The sequence below is a fragment of the Sciurus carolinensis genome, chromosome 9 (genome assembly GCF_902686445.1).
Source record: "Sciurus carolinensis chromosome 9, mSciCar1.2, whole genome shotgun sequence".
Taxonomy (NCBI): Eukaryota; Metazoa; Chordata; class Mammalia; order Rodentia; family Sciuridae; genus Sciurus; species Sciurus carolinensis.
The window spans coordinates 137,443,599-137,461,236 of record NC_062221.1 but is presented as its reverse complement, the minus strand read 5'-3'; the positions used below and the strand labels follow the sequence as shown (position 1 = coordinate 137,461,236).

The following is a 17,638-nucleotide window of genomic DNA, read 5'->3' as shown; positions in this document are numbered from 1 at the left end:
CATGGCGCTTCTGGGATCATCCCAGGGAAGCGGAGAGCGCCTGTCAGGGAGACTCTGCTGGCTCAGGCTGGTGGCTGCACTGTTCACAGAGCTGGGATGTGGCTGAGCCCGTGCCCATCCACAGGAGCACGTCAAGGACATGTGGGGCACAGACGGGGCATTACTCAGCCCCAAAGGGCAAGGGCATCCTGCCGTGCACAGCGGAAGATGGAATGGAGGACGTCACGTCAAGCGAGACAAGACAGAGGGACATGTTCCGCACGTTCTCTCTTCTGTGTGGAAGCTAAAACCTGAAAGTACAGTAGTGTCGCCAGGGACCGGGATGGGGGCAGGCTGGGAGGGTGGGAAGGGGGACTGTGTTTGATCAGCACCTGCTGTGTGCACAATGGATATGTTGCCCAGAACCCCATTAAAACGTATAAACTTAAAAAAATGTCAAAACACAACACCTGGAACATGATCTCGTTTGGGTTAAAAAAAAGCCAACCTCAGCCAGGCAGGTCAGGGAGACTGACTTTAGTGTTGCTCTTAAAGCTGAATGCCCGGGTTTATGATATGTGTGCGTAAGAAAAACACAAACCATCCCAACAAAATAAACTTTCCATCAACACACACATTGCTACCTTGACAGTCAGAAAAGGTGTGTATTTTTCTTTAAGATGTTTTTGGACACAGCCCCTATTAAAGGTCGTCCAATATCAGCCTCAGCTGGAGACAAGGGTCTTCTCCCTTCTGCCAACTAACACAGCAGGGCAGAAGTGGACTTAAAGTCACTTCCAGGGACAGTTTCTGGAAACGCCATCCCTGCTGGTCGGTGTGTTTCCCATATACTACTAATTCTACAGCCATGAGGCAGATTTTAATCCCGTATGTTGGTTTATATACCAGAGTCCAAGGTACAGTGGACGGTAGGTGCGCGGGGCTCTGGCCGGGCTTCCGAGTTGTAGCCCCTAGCTCCCACTAGAGCCGCAGTTCTGGCCTAACTGTGGTCGGTGTGATCGCAACTGCCTCCTTGACCCTCAGTTTCCTCAACTGTAAAACAGGGACAATTACAGCCCCTACAAGACAGTCTTGTTGGAAGGACGACCATTATCAACTGAGGCTCGGTGTTTAGCACAAGGTGCGGGGCAGGGTGGGGCTAGGCAGCTGCCTGCTGTTCCTACAGTGTTATTTATAATGTTTTGGGTTGAAATTTTAATTCTGGCCTTTTCTCCGTCATCCCCACAGGTCAGGACCTGGTTGATAAAAGTGCCCGGGAAAGTCACAGCATAGAGATTTCGATGGTCAGATCTTTTTCCCTTGTAACAGGCAGAATAAAGTGAACTGCCCCTCCAAACTTTTAACTGAGGGCTAAGAGACATGTGCATGGACCTGGTTTACTTGGAAGAATCATCTGGAATTACAGGGGTTCTGGACCCAGGGCCAGTTTCTGCAGCTGTGTGAAAGTCACTTAAAGTCTAGGGACCAGAGCTACCTCATCTCTGTCCCTGGGGTCTCCTGGGTTTGGTATCTTCTGGTCACATTCTAAGTGGATAAGCGGAGGCATATTTCTGAAACTCCGTTCTCAGCAGCTAACTTCCCTATTTTTAATCATGAGACTGCACCAGATGATCCGTTTTCAACCTGCAGCAAGAAAACCTCACCGTGAAATGACTGTCACCATCCGTGATGTGTTTCAAGTTGGACAAGCTGAAAGCTACACAGTTCTTGGGTGTGAAATATCTCGATCTATAAAAAGAGGTGGATGGTATTTCAGAAGCTTTGGAGGCACTGAGATAACAGAGGCGCAGACTGAGCACTCTGACTTGCCCAGCTACAGGCCGCAGCCCGGGCTGCGCAGGCTGGCTCCCCACACTGCCCACAGGCCCCGCCCGGCTCTGAGGGAGCCTGGAATAGCGGTTCTCTGCAGGGGTCGGGGACATGTGGAGGGAGTGCGGCAGGAGGGACGCGTCTGAGGACTTTTCCAACACCCAGGGTTCCTGCACCACCCCGATGCGCCCTGGCTGGAAACAGGGCTGAGGAGGTCGACTGTGTCCGGTGGGAGAGCTTCCAGGGATTTCTAACCAAGGAACTCCCACTGCTCCCCCGACCCCAACCCTTATAGGGAAGCCAGACCCTAGAAACTGAGAGTCAGCAAACGATTGGTATAAAACAAAAATAAAAGACACTGGGAGAGAAGGGAAGCCCCCAACGATTGGGGTTCCATCAACCGGTTAGAGCAATGCTGGAAACTCCTCCTCTTACAACCCACAGTCACGAGGATAAAGGTTACCCCGGGTGGTATCTACTTTGTTTTTGGGTGCCGAGGGTCGAACCCAGGGTTTCATGCAGGCCAAGCTGTGCTCACCACTGAGCAATGCCCCCAGCAATTATGTCAAGAGCCAGGGTCAGGCTGTGTTGCTTAGGCTGTCCGGAGCTCCTGCCTCGGCCTCCTGGGCTGCTGGGCATGTAGGGGCCTCCACGACACCCAGATCTGCCCCAATTTCCAAATAGGTAGCCAAGCCCAGAAGTAAAAGCCCTTCCTCCCCCAGAAGTAGGGGCCATGGCCAGGGTCTCTGCCCAGGTCAGGAGGAAGACTTGACCCTGAACACTAAGAGAGGCCTGCAAAAGCAGACAGGAAGTCTCCACCAGGAAGCTGGATGCTGCGTGAGGTCCACAGAAAGGCCTGGAGAAAAGGGCATGAATCTCCCGGGAGAGTCTGAACCCTCAAACCTCCACTTCAAGAACGGCTGGAGTCTGCGTTCACACAACGTGGTGTAGAAGCCCGGAAGTGCTCATGGCCTGAGGACACGGAGCGAGCAGCCACTAAGCGTCTTCCTGGCTAGACTCTCTCAACCCAAGGCACACTGGACACGCCCAGGGGGAAAAGCAGCACTCCCGCCAAAATGAGCTCACCACAAAAAATGGCAAAGCACCTGAACAAAATCGTCCACCACGAGAGGAAAGTCTGTGGCCAGGAAAATAAGATGAACTCCTCACCAGTGAAAGAAAGGCAGAACACTCATGCAAGAGCAACAAACACTGCATTTGAAACAGTTTCCAACTCAGTGAAACACAAGCAAGAGTTTCCATTTAATAAGTTAATTCAAAGGTTCATAGAAGAAAAGAAAAATGAAGAAAAAAGAAAAGGGAAGCTTTACAAAAAGGAATAAGGAAAGGAACCAACACTCATCAATGAGCTAAAATAGAAAATCCAGAAAAAAACACCTGCCTTCCAAAATTTACTGGAACTATGTGTAATAGTTGTGGGATTTCAAATTGGTAAAGAAAAGACAGACTACTTGATAAATGTTACAAGAACAAATTTCCAGAATGTATAAAGAACTCAAAAAACTCTACACGAAGAATACAAATAACCCAATCAACAAATGGGCTAAGGATATGAACAGACACTTCACAGAGCAATCAACAAACATATGAAAAAATGTTCACCATCTTTAGTAATAAGAGAAATGCAAATCAAAACTACACTAAGATTCCATCTCACCCCAATTAGAATGGTGATTATCAAGAATACAAGCAGGGGGATCCGAGATGGCGGGAGGGAGGCTGCATTCCTTGTCACTCCGTAACTCCGGTTTCAAGCAGAGGATATCTGTTTCTTAGTGAGGCAGTTTTTGCAGTTTATCGATCCCCTGCTGTGATGACCTGCAGTCTGCCAGCATATCGACGCCTTTTTTGAGTGCATATTGCTCACTGTCAGGTGCCTATCATCCGCCATTTACCTGCCTCTCGCCTGTCCATCCCTGCCTTACACCTATCCATCACCCACTGCACAAGGTTCACCTCCCGATCGCCAACAACAGTCAGCAAACTGATCGCCGACCGCCAGTGGAGCCCCAGCTGCCCGCTGTTGCCTGGAAGTTCACTGTCACAGTACCTGCAGGTTTGATCACACATGGCTGCCGCCATTTTGAGACAACAGCCAGGCCCTGTAGGACCCCTGGCCGGACTCACTGAGCCCCGTCTCCAGGATCCCTCAGCCCGACTGATCACTCCCTGCCTCTGGGGCCCTCACATCGACTGACTGCTCCCTGCCGCCAGGACCCCCAGACCAACTGACTGCACCCTATCACCGGGACCCCAGACCGACTGATCGCACCCGGCCTCCAGGATCCCACAACCACACCAAACACACCCGACCTCCAGGACCCCTGCCTGACCAACCGCATCCTGCCTTCAGGACCTCCAGCTGACCAAGTCCACACCCCGAGCTGCAGCTCCCCATTTGCCAACACATTTGGAAGCCAGAGTGGCCATCTTGGATAATCCTGGAAGCTGTAGCTCCGATCTTTAGGTGGGGCAAATCCCATCCTGCGACACCTGCTGGAGACTTAAAGCTCATTGTCAGGTACCTCTCATGCATCAGGCTACTAAAGACTGGGAGGGTTCATTACTATATGACTGTTATACTGTAGATTTTCTTTTTTCTTCTTATAGAAAACATTAAGTTTTTATTTCTTTACTTTTCTTGCTCTCTTTTCCTTTTGTTTACCTGTTCCCTCAGAGTCTCTTTCTCCCTTTTTTGCATGCTAACATCCAATTTCTTTTGATTACACTCTCAACCTTTCTATTATCTAGAACTTCTGTATAATCTTTCCTTATCCCATTAACAGCCACATTCTACATTCCTCTGGTTCCTCTTTGTCCTCCATTAGAAACTGCAGCCCTTATTGCAAATCTGTTTGTTTTATTGAAGATAATATTTTAACTCATTCTGTTTATTATGACAATTTTGTTATTGTCCTCATAGGGGCTATTTGGTGTAGGATTGCATATTGTCTGATTTGGGCACTGCTAATATTGATCTCCCCTTAAAGAAAGGGTTTTGGAAACCTATAGGGCCACTATAAGCCTATAAGGGGAAATCTGCAATACTCCAGATCTGCACTGCTAGAGGGGAAGATACATGAACAACATGAAAAAACAAGGGAAGAAAATGATCCAAACAAATCTAGATTCTATATTAATAGAATCCAGTGACAGTATGGTAGAAGAAATGTCAGAAAAGGACTTCAGATTATACATGATTAAGATGATTCACGAAGCAAAGGATGAGATAAGAGAGCAAATGCAGGCAATGAATGATAATACCAATAAGCTGAAAGAGCACCTGCAGGAAGCAAAAGATCATTTCAACAAAGAGATAGAGATTCTCAAAAACAACGAAACAGAAATTCTTGAAATGAAGAAAACAATAAACCAAATAAAAAACTCAATGGAAAGCATCACCAAAAGACTAGACCACCTGGAAGACAGAACCTCAGACAATGAAGACAAAATATTTAATCTTGAAAATAAAGTTGCCCAAACAGAGAAGATGGTAAGAAATCATGAATGGAATCTCCAAGAACTATGGGACATCATGAAAAGACCAAATTTAAGAATTATTGGGATTGAGGAAGGCACAGAGATACAAACCAAAGGAATGAACAACCTATTCAATGAAATAATAGCAGAAAATTTCCCAAACCTGAAGAATGAAATGGAAAATCAAATACAAGAGGCTTACAGAACACCAAATGCACAGAATCACAACAGAGCCACACCAAGGCACATTATAATGAAAATGCCTAACATTCAAAATAAAGATAGGATTTTGAAGGCCGCGAGAGAAAAGCATCAGATTACATATAGGGGGAGACCAATACGGATAGCAGCTGACTTCTCAACCCAGACTCTAAAAGCTAGAAGGGCCTGGAACAACATATTTCAAACTCTGAAAGAACATCGTTGCCAACCAAGAATCCTATACCCAGCAAAAGTAACTTTCAGATTTGAAGATGAAAAAAAATCCTTCCATGATAAACAAAAGTTAAAAGAATTTACAAATAGAAAGCCTGCACTACAGAATGTTCTCAACAAAATATTCCATGAGGAGGAAATGAAAAACAACAATGAAGGTCAGCAAAGGGAGGAACTACCTTAGAGAAAAACCACTCAAAGGAGAAACCAAGCCAACTTAAAAACCAAAAATAAGCCAAATGACTGGGAATACAAATCACATCTCAATAATAACCCTGAACGTTAATGGCCTAAACTCATCAATCAAAAGACATAGACTGGCAGAATGGATTAAAAACAAAGACCCAACAATATGCTGCCTGCAAGAGACTCATCTCATAGAAAAAGATATCCACAGACTAAAGGTGAAAGGATGGGAAAAAAACCTACCACGCACATGGACTCAATAAAAAAGCGGGGGTTTCCATCCTTATATCAGATAAAGTGGACTTCAAGCCAAAGTTAGTCAGAAGGGGTAAAGAAGGACATTTCATACTGCTTAAGGGAACCATAAATCAGGAAGACATAATGATAGTAAATATTTATGCCCCAAACAATGGTGCATCCCTGTACATCAAACAAATCCTTCTCAATTTCAGGAATCACATAGACCACAACACAATAATTCCGGGTGACTTTAATGCACCGCTGTCACCACTAGATAGATCTTCCAAAGAAAAACCAAAAAAGAAACCATAGAACTCAATAACACAATCAATAACCTAGACTTAATAGACATATATAGAATATTCCAGCCATCAATGAGCGGATTCACTTTCTTCTCAGCAGCACATGGAACCTTCTCGAAAATAGACCATATGTTATGCCACAAAGCAGCCCTTAGGAAATGCAAAAAAATAGAGATACTGCCTTGTGATCTATCAGATCATAATGGACTGAGAGTAGAAATCAATGACAAAATAAAAAAGAGAAATTACTCCCACACATGGAGACTAAATAATGTGCTATTGAATGAAACATGGATAACAGAAAACATCAGGGAGGAGATAAAAAAAAATTCTTAGAGGTCAATGAGAATGACAATACATCATATCAAAATCTCTGGGACACTATGAAAGCTGTACTAAGAGGAAAATTCATTGCATGGAGCGCATTCCAGAAAAGAATGAAAAGTCAACAACTAAATGACCTAACATTACAGCTCAAAGCCCTAAAAAAAGAAGAACAGAATAACAGCAAAAGTAGTAGAAGACGGAAATAATTAAAATCAGAGCTGAAATCAATGAAATTGAAACAAAAGAAACAATTCAAAAAATTGACAAAACAAAAGGTTGGTTCTTTGTGAAAGTAAACAAAATAGACAAACCCTTAGCCACACTAACAAAGAGAAGGAGAGAGAAGACTCAAATTACTAAAATTCGTGATGAAAAAGGAAATACCACGACAGACACCACTGAGATACAGAACATAATGAGAAGCTACTTTGAAAATCTGTATTCCAACAAAATAGAAACTACCAAAGACATTGACAAATTTCTAGAGACAAATGCTCCTCCCAAACTGAACCAGGAGGACATACACAATTTAAACAGATCAATATCAAGCAATGAAATAGAAGAAGCCACTAAAAGCCTACCATCCAAGAAAAGCCCAGGACCAGATGGATTCTCAGCCGAGTTCTACAAGATCTTCAAAGAAGATCTCATTCTAATACTTCTCAAAGTATCCCAGGAAACAGAAAAAGAGGATACCCTACCAAACTCATTCTATGAAGCTAATATCACCCTCATACCCAAACCAGGCAAAGACACATCAAGGAAAGAAAATTTTAGACCAATATCCTTGATGAATATTGATGCAAAGATCCTTAACAAAATATTGGCAAACCGTATCCAAAAGAATATTAAGAAAATTGTGCACCACGACCAAGTGGGGTTCATCCCTGGAATGGAAGGATGGTTTAACATCCGTAAATCAATAAACGTAATCCATCATGTCAATAGACTTAAGGATAAGAATCATATGGTTATTTCAATTGACACAGAAAAAGCATTCGACAAAATACAACACCCCTTCATGCTCAAAACACTAGAAAAAATAGGGATAGTAGGAAAATACCTGAACATTGTAAAGGCTATTTATGCTAAGCCCATGGCCAACATCATTCTTAATGGAGAAAAACTGAAACCATTTCCTTTAAAAACGGGAATAAGACAGGGATGTCCTCTTTCTCCACTTCTATTCAACATTGTCCTCAAAACTCTAGCCAAAGCAATTAGGTAGACTAAAGAAATTAAAGGGATATGAATAGGAAAAGAGGAACTTAAGCTGTCACTGTTTGCTGATGACATGATTCTATATTTAGAGGATCCAAAAAACTCCTCCAGAAAACTTCTAGACCTCATCAATGAATTCAGCAAAATAGCAGGCTATAAAATCAACATGCATAAATCTAAAGCATTTTTATACACAAGCGACGAAACAACTGAAAGGGAAATGAGGAAAACAACTCCATTTGCAATAGCCTCAAAAAAAAAAATACTTGGGTATCAATCTAACCAAAGAGGTAAAAGATCTCTACAATGAAAACTACAAAACATTGAAGAAAGAAATTGAGGAAGACCTTAGAAGATGGAAAGATCTCCCATGTTCTTGGATAGGCAGAATTAATATTGTCAAAATGGCCATACTACCAAAAGTGCTATACAGATTCAATGCAATTCCAATTAAAATCCCAATGATGCATCTTACAGAAATAGAGCAAGCAATCGTGAAATTCATCTGGAAGAATAAGAAACCCAGAATAGCTAAAACAATCCTTAGCAGGAAGAATGAAGCAGGGGGTATCACAATACCAGAACTTCAACTATACTACAAAGCAATAGTAACAAAAACAGCATGGTATTGGCACCAAAATAGACAGGTAGATCAATGGTACAGAATAGAGGACATGGACACAAACCCAAATAAATACAATTTTCTCATACTAGACAAAGGTGCCAAAAATATGCAATGGAGAAAAAATAGCCTCTTCAACAAATGGTGCTGGGAAAACTGGAAATCCATATGCAACAGAATGAAACTAAACCCCTATCTCTCACCCTGCACAAAAATCAACTCACAATGGATCAAGGACCTCGAAATCAGACCAGAGACCTTGGATCTTATAGAAGAAAAAGTAGGTCCAAATCTTCACCTTGTTGGCTTAGGATCAGTCTTCCTTAACAGGACTCCCATAGCACAAGAAATAAAAACAAGAATCAACAACTGGGATAGATTCAAACTAAATAGCTTTCTCTCAGCAAAGGAAACTATCGGCAATGCCAAGAGAGAGCCTACAGAGTGGGAGAATATCTTTGCCACTCATACTTCAGATAGAGCACTAATTTCCAGAATATATAAAGAACTCAAAAAACTCTACACACCAAGAATACAAATAATCCAATCAACAAATGGGCTAAGGATATGAACAGACACTTCACAGAAGATCTACAAGCAATCAACTAAACATGAAAAAATGTTCACCATCTTCAGTAATAAGAGAAATGCAAATCAAAACTACACTAAGATTCCATCTCACCCCAATTAGAATGGCGATTATCAAGAATACAAGCAACAATAGGTGTTGGAGAGGATGTGGGGAAAAAGGTACACTCATACATTGCTGGTAGGGCTGCAAATTAGGGCAGTCATTCTGGAAAGCAGTGTGGAGATTCCTTAGAAAACTTGGAATGGAACCACCATTTGACCCAGCTATCCCACTCCTTGGCCTATACCCAAAGGACTTAAAATCAGCATACTACAGAGATACAGCCACATCAATGTTCATAGCTGCTCAATTTACAATAGCCAGACTGTGGAACCAACCTAGATGTCCTTCAATTGATGAATGGATAAAGAAACTGTGGAACCAACCTAGATGTCCTTCAATTGATGAATGGATAAAGAAACTGTGGTATATATATATATATATATATATATACAATGGAATTGTATATATATATATATATATATACAATTCCATTGCATATATATATATATATACAATTCCATTGTATATATATATATATATATATATATACAATGGAATATTACTCAGTTACAAAGAATAATAAAATTATGGCATTTGCAGGCAAATGGATGAAACTGGAGAATATCATGCTAAGTGAGATAAGCCAATCTCAAAAATCCAAAGGGCAAATGATCTCACTGATAAGCGGATGATGACACATAATGGGGGGTGGGAGGGGGGCAAGAATGGAGGAAGGAGGGACTGTATAGAGGGAAAAGAGGGGTGGGAGGGGTGGGGGAAGAAAAAAATAACAGAATGAATCAAACATCATTACCCTATGTAAATGTATGATTACGCAAATGGTATGCTGTTACTCCTCGTAGAAACAGAAACAACATGTATCCCATTTGTTTACAATAAAAATAAATTTAAAACAATGTTACAAGAACAAAAGACAGGCATCCAGAGCGAGGCAGTTTAACCCATATATCCTACATCTATTCTATACAAGGTAAATTAAACATAAAAGTCATTGAATAAATTTTAAAAACTTTTAGTGAGAAAAGTTATTTAAAACTTTTAAATAGGCAGTAGGGCTGGGGATGTAGCTCAGTTGGTAGAGTGCTTGCCTTGTAAGTAGAGGCCCTATGTTCAATCCCTAGCACCGCAAAAAAAAAAAAAAAAATGTAAATACACAAAGCGAACAATTTTTTATACCAAAATGCAGCATATGGAAAATTTTAAAATTTCACTATTGAGATATGAATTATAGGTTTTCTTAATTTCCCTTCACAGACTTTTATAAGGAAAATCTTTCATAAGATTCTCTGTAAGAGAATTTTCTTCAGGAGAAAGAAAACTGCTGTGTGGTGTTTCACTGAATGAACAGTCAACAATTTGTTTAATCTGCTCTCCTTTGATGGCTTGTTGGCTTTCACCATTATGAGAATGGCATGGTAGTGCAGTTCTGTGATTCCTAAATGGTGTACTGCTTTCCTCATTTATGAACAAAGCTGCTGCAAACCTTCCGGTCAAGACTTTGGGAAGATGTAGACATTTCTCCTTTGCATACACCTAGGGTTAGAATTGCTGGGTCATGAAATAGACATGTGCCTAATTTTAGTAGAAATTGTGGAATGGTCCTTCCATTCACACTGAACACTTCCAGGAACTATGAATCCCTAAATTTAGGATCGAAAAGAAAATCCTGCAAGCCTTCTCCATGCATTATGCTCAATGGTGACACATGAGAAGTACTTCCCTTAGAATAAAGAGAAAATTGACCATTATTATCATTTCTATTCAATATTATCTCAGGAGGTATCACCATAATAAATATAAATAGAATATGTAAGGATTATAAATGACTAAAATGCATTATTTTCAGATTATTTGAGTGTTTTAATAGAAAATTCAGTGACTCACAAAAAAAAAAGAACTCAGTGATATGACTGGATAGAAGATTAATGTACAAAAAAAAGTACATACTTATATAACAACCCACTAGAAAATGCTATTTAAAATAATCCCATCTATAGTAACAGCAAGAACTAAGATTTATTTAGTACATACAGTTTTTATGGGGGAAAAAATCACAACACATTGCAGTATAACATAAAAGAAGAACTAAATGAAGAAATTTAGCACATTCTTGGGGGAAGATTTGATGTAGTAAAAATGTGTATTCTTCCTATGTTAATCTATACAGTGAAGGCTGTCCTAACCAAAATCCCATTAGCACTTCCATCATCTTCACAAGATGAACACAGGGCAAACCTAGCCAGGACAATTTTAAATAAGAACAAGGAGAACAGCTCATTCATGTGCACGAGGATGTTCACTGCAGCACTGTTCATAATTGCAAATATCAGAAACAACCCAAATGCTAATCTACATGGGTTTGGGCGGATAATCTGAGATTATTCACGCGTGAGGATGTGATACAGCAGTTAAAATGAATGTCCTGGTCCTCATATCAACATGGAAAATCCGAAAATGTAATTTTTTTTTCTTTTTGGTACTGAGGATTGAACTCAGGGGCACTCAACCTCTGAGTCATATCCCCAGCCCTTTCTACGTTTTATTTTGAGACAGGGTCTCACTAAGTTGCTGAGGCTAGCTTTGAACTTGCAATTCTCCTGCCTCAACCTCCCGAGCCACTGGGATTACAGGTATGCACCACCTCATCCAGCTAGAAAATGCAACACTGCACAGTGAAATCAAGTTAAAGTATATGCACATTACCACAGCACTCACGTACACTTAAAAACAGAAAGAAAACAAAAGCGACCACAAACCAACCAACAGACCTATGCTTGTTACAAGTGTGTGTTAGGCAGCTTTTATGGCTCCCAATGGTACCTTGATTCCTGTGTCTAACCTGTGCAGGCCTCTCCCACGCTGCAGGAGGGCTGCTGACCAACAGGACAGGGCAGAAGTGATGGCGGCCACTGCTGAGATTAGGTCATAAAAAGACCGTGTTTCCATGGTGGTGTCCGGGCGCACTCTCTTTTGGATCACAGGTCCAGGAGAGGCCTGTCTTGAGAACATTCAGGCAGTTGTGGCAGATGCCCACATGGTGCGGAATGGGGGCGCCCGCCAATCTCCACGAGAGTGAGCTTGGGAGCAGCATCTGCCAACATCAGGTAACTGCAGCTCAGAGTGGAAACGCTGAGCCGGAACCAGCCAGCCCACCACGCTTCCATTCCTGACCCTCAAACTTCACGAGAAACGGTACTAAAGAGCTGATAAGTTTAGGGAAAATTGTTATGCAGCGATAGATAACTAATGTAAATGCTCATCTCTATCTAGCAAAATCGTAAATGAGTAGCAATCATGAGAACAATACTTGTCAAGGTCAGGATAAAGGGTAGCTCTGGGGAAGGTGCTGGGATGAGGTGTTAGCTATGATTTTTCATTTCTTCACGTTTTTGAAAGACATATGGCACAATGCCAACAGATGTTAAATCTGGATGCTCTGTAAGTGGTACGTGTTGTGTACGGTCAGCCCTCCACATACGTGGGTTCTACCTCTGTGAATTCAACCAACCGCAGATTAAAACTACTTGAAAAAGTGAGCCTGGACTGAACACATACAGACTTTTTTTGATCATTATTCCCTAAGTAGTGTGGTGCGACAGCCACAATGTGGCACTAACGTTGTATTAGGTGTTCTGTCTGGAGATGGTTTGGGGTACAGGCCAGGGAGCGCACGGCTTCCCTGCAGTGGTCACCAAGACACGGGGAATGGAGCACCTGAGAACCGGTGTCCTCCAGGGGTCCTGGGGCTGATCCCCCAGGCACTGAGAGACAACTGTATCATTTTCTGTCATTTAGAACATTTAGCTATTACTTAAAACATTTTATAATTAAAAATTAAGAATTTCAAAAAGGAAAGGCAGGATAGACGTTCCATTTCTCAGAGTTCTACGGAGCACCACCAGCCCCTTTAACTGCAGCCCTGAGGGATGTAATTACTTTAGTGGCTAAGTCATTTGCATTGAAGAGGGGACATATATCAGGGTACATTCCCACAGCCAGCAACATCAGATGTTTAGGTGCCAAAGCCTTCAAGACACTTTAAAAAAGCAACAGCACCAAAAATCTTATGTAAGAGCACCTGACAAATAATTCAGGATAAAATGCAGGGAACAACGGGACCTGCCCAGAGACACCCCACATTAAGCCTTTCCAACAGCAATTCGCTGGGGAAACTCGCTGGCGCTCCACTCCGCGGTAATAAGCAAGTGGACCTGAGGACACAGTTGCCATAGCAGCCCCTACTTCAGTGGTGTAGGTATTTAACAAGGGAGCAGAAATGGTGGGCAAAACGGCCTTAGTTCTTAAGATTCCCTCAGTTAAAAAGAAGTAAATCATTCACAGTTGGAAGATAGGGTGACATTTCAGGCAGCCTGGTCCCACTCAGCCCCACAGAGAGCGTTCTCACTCAGTGAGATCACTTAACAGGCTGAAGTTAATGTACACGGAAGAGGGACATCTACTCCTGAGGACGGCAAACGCGGCCGTCTCAAGGACTTCAGGTCTGCTCACCTGCACCAAGTCCATCAAGTGTGCACTCATACTCGGCCAGGTGCCCCGCCAGGTAGCTGTGCCCCCGGGAACAGAATACGAACTGGCCTGAAATCCCGATGGAGTTTTCCCTTTCATATTGCTTTCTTCCTTTTCCCAAATCGTTGGGGCACTTTCAGAAGCCCTGGTGCTGACGGCTGGAATGTCAGGCACCGCTCACCTGCTTTATCTACCAGGGTTCTCCACCGACCAGGTTCAGACTGCGGTTTAGGGGATACAGCCCAAACTTCCTCCCTAGCAATTCAGCTGAGATCATGTGCCTTTACCTTCCTGGCTCCCCACACTCTTCAGCTGGGCTGCAACATAGTGAAGGGGGCAGTGAGGCTCCTGGGGGGCTGGTCCAGCATCCCTCCCTGCCCCTCAGCTCTATCTCATGATTAAGTTCATCAAGTTCAAATTTCCTCTCCTTGCACGACACGGAGAGCTTGCATTTCACTCTGACCCGTGTTTTCTCCTCCACCTCTTTGTCGTCGGTTGTTTGACCCCACCGATGTTTAACTGCCCTCTCCCTCAGCATCTAACCAGCACTGCGTTCTGCCTCGGACTCAAGGTCAAGGCAGCCCTGACCTTCTCAGCCCTTTGAACTCCGGGTCTGAGCCGCTGCAGCTACCCTGGCCACCTCCCTCCATGAGTCTCCAGCAGCTCAACGCACGCTGGCTCCTCTGACTTGCCTCCTGCTGGTCAGCCTGGACTCCCACTCGCTCCTGCCCAATCCGGCCTTAAGCTGGGTGCTGCCTGGACTCCCGTCAGAGCACCTGCTGACTCTGAAGACCCTGCAGGGCTGAGCAGCCTCTCCGCTGTCACATGAAGAGGCGCCAATCCTCAAGCTAGACTCTGCAGAATAACTCTGCTGGGTCACCCCCACACCCCACCCCTTCAGACACGTTTCACAAGAAAAATGGGCTCCCTGGTTTACTGTCTTAGGATTTTGAGGAAAAGCAATGATAGGTTTTTTTTTCTTATTTCATAATGAGGACTTTGTTGAGGGAAAAAATATACATAGCTTATATGTGAATGCTCTTTATTCTCCTTTAACTGTCAAAAAACTGTAATTCAGGGGCTGGGTGCGTATGACCTGGTGGCAGAGCACATGCTTAGCAAGTGTGAGGCCCTGGGTTCCACCCACAGCACCCCGAAAACAAAACACAAAAACCCTGTACTCAACACCACAACCCAAGGGAGCATCTGCGTCCCTGGGGTGGGAGGCCATTCTTGCTTGACCTGAGAGATAACGGAGCGACCCGCGGTTGCTGAGCATCTGCCATGTGCCAAGCGCTGGGCAGACATGTGACATGGATCCTCTCACTGCAGCTTCCCGACAACCCCGCCGCCCGTCCTGCTCTACCGGTGAGACCTGACGAGGGGCCACAGGCCTGCAGCCGTGCTTCCCAGTTAGTGTCCACTCAGCACGAGCAGCGCTCACCTGCACACGGGCTGGCGGCAAAGCCCACCCTCTTCTGGGCTCTGTCGAAGACCACGTAGAAGCCTTCCATGACGGTGGCACCGATCACCAGCGCATTGGTGGAGGGGGAGATGCCGAATCGGTAGCACTGGTAGTTCAGGCCAGTCCCCATCATGGGCTGGATATAAAGCTGTTGGTGAAGAGGAGAGAGAAGCAAAGAAACGGCACCCATCAGGCAACGTCCCAGAACAGTGGCCGTCACTGCAGGCTCGGGGCCCCCGTGGTGCAAGGGGAGCCACAGAGAGACAGAGGGCAGCAAGGTCCCTGCCACCCAGGAGACAAGAAGATCAAAGCATAGGGACACCCGTGCTTATGGACAGGGACAGAAGCATGAGAAGACAGACACACCACCTGGAACTGATGCGGGCACACGCTAACAGAAGGCGTCTGTCTGTCTGTCTGATCTGACTCACGCTGGGAGAGGGACCTCAGGGACCTCGCTGCACTTCCCTTTGCAGGAAAGGTGAGGGGAGCCCTCGAGGCAGGAGGCCACTGTCCCCGCATCACCTGAGGCTGGACATCAAGTGGCTGCTGTTCTGGGGAACCGTCCCTGTGGTACAGTCCTGTCTTGTTGGACCGTCTGTCTGCAGACCCCGCCTCGAGGCCACAGGACCCTGCACCTCCTCCCTTGCTGCTCAGCACCTCGGCAGAGGGTGGCCTCGTGATCACGTCGATGAGCAATGGCGCGGAGCCTGGGGGGTGTCGAAGGACACTGATTCACGGACGCACATCCAACACTGTGCAAACTGAATGTGTGACTTTCATTTGGTCCCTTCTGTGTGCGCCCAGTGGATCTTTCCAAACCATACATTTTGTAACACGTTGGGAAGCTTTAGTCTTGTTGGATCTCAGAACACACTGTCTGCCCTAAACCAAAATAGCATAAAGAGAAAAACTAGTAGTGCTTAGGCTGAAAAAAGTACGTTTTTAAGATTATGTTAAAAAAAAATCAGAATTGCCCTGTTGGCTGAGGCTCGGGTATGCTATTATTTTACTTTGATTTTTTTAAAAAAGATTTTTATTGGTGCATTATAATTATACAGGACGGCAGGATTTATTATGCCCGATTTGTACACACATCGTACGTGTAACCCGATGCTGCTGCACCAGTGGCCCCCTGTCCGTTTGACAAGCCTGGATGGCTGCCCGGGTGTTAGCAAGGGGACTGGCGGTCAGGCCCGGCTGCTCAGGGGGGACTCCCCATCCCCAAACCCTCCCTGAGGGCCACAGCAGCAAGGGGAGCCCACAGAACCTCACTTCCTGACTGATCGTCTCTGACCTCCCCCAGCAAGGGGTGGGGTGCAAAAGGAATAGGGACGTGAGTCAGAAACCAGCACTACAGCAGGGCAAAGAGCTGAACAGAGGAAAGCGTGAGCTGGTCAGTCAACCCCCGAGGCCGCCACGTCCCGGGTGGGAGCCACAGTGAGTCTCCAGAGGGGACAGCTGCAGTTGCCAGGACTGTCCTGTGTGGCCCGACGCTTGGTCCTCACAGCAGCTCCCCGCCAGCTTCGGCTCTGTGGCTCTGGTGGCCGCGACCTGACTGCAGGCCCCACGCTGCTTCCCTGGCTTCCGGGCCTGTCAATCAGCCCTCCTGCCATTTGTTCACCATTTCAAGCTCACCTCTGTCCTCAGGCTGGCTTTGGACACTGGCTACAAGCCACATTGATGGAACAGCGACCAGGTGTGGCTGTTTGACCGGCCAGTTGTTATAAACAACACATTGTTCTAAAGATGCTGAGAATAAATGGTCCTAACACTGTCTGTGTGGGGCACTCCCCTCTCCAAGGTCATCTGGAAGCGTCTTTGGTAAGCGTCATTGCTTCTCCTCCACAGTGGAAAAGACAGACGCAGGAAGGGCCAAGCCACCTGCTCCAAGGTGCATGGGAGTCATGGTACGGCTTCCTCCTACTGAAGTCAGTCCCCCTCCTGATCCCTCAGCCCCAGCCCTTTATCTCCAGTTCTTAGATTCCAACAGGGACACACAGCCAGCAAGCACCTGCCCCCTACTGCCTGCCAGTGGGGAAGGAAGGTGGTCTCTAAATCTCAAGGTGCCCATCTGCATCCTCCAGGAATTAATAACCCATAGAGGAGGAAATGAAAGATGATCTTTAGAAAGAAAGCAGGAGTTGAATGGAAAAAGGAAACCACACAGAATGCATCCTAAATATGTGGCTCCACCCAGACGGGTGGCCTGGAAAACACGTAGCACGTGCTTGAAGGGCAAGTTCACAAACGGTGATTCTGCTCCGAGTCTCAACAAAAGCCGGTTTGTCTGAGCCGGGTCTCAGGAGGCGGGAGGACTCTGCACGCACAGAGCAGGAGGCGCGAGA

The 17,638-nt window shown here is 45.0% G+C and overlaps 1 protein-coding gene across 4 annotated transcripts in view; it reads right to left on the bottom strand.

Moving 5' to 3' along the window:
* The window catches only part of Bace2 (beta-secretase 2), a 90,973-nt gene that overhangs the window by 17,228 nt on the left and 56,107 nt on the right, over positions 1-17,638 (bottom strand). For all 4 annotated transcript variants that reach the window (XR_007110217.1, XM_047564321.1, XM_047564322.1 and 1 more), the window contains exon 8: positions 15,270-15,438. Coding sequence is in view for 3 of the 4 variants with exons in the window: in XM_047564321.1 (XP_047420277.1) it covers positions 15,270-15,438 (169 nt within the window). In the remaining variant the exon portion in view is untranslated. The remainder of the gene's footprint in view (positions 1-15,269; positions 15,439-17,638) is intronic.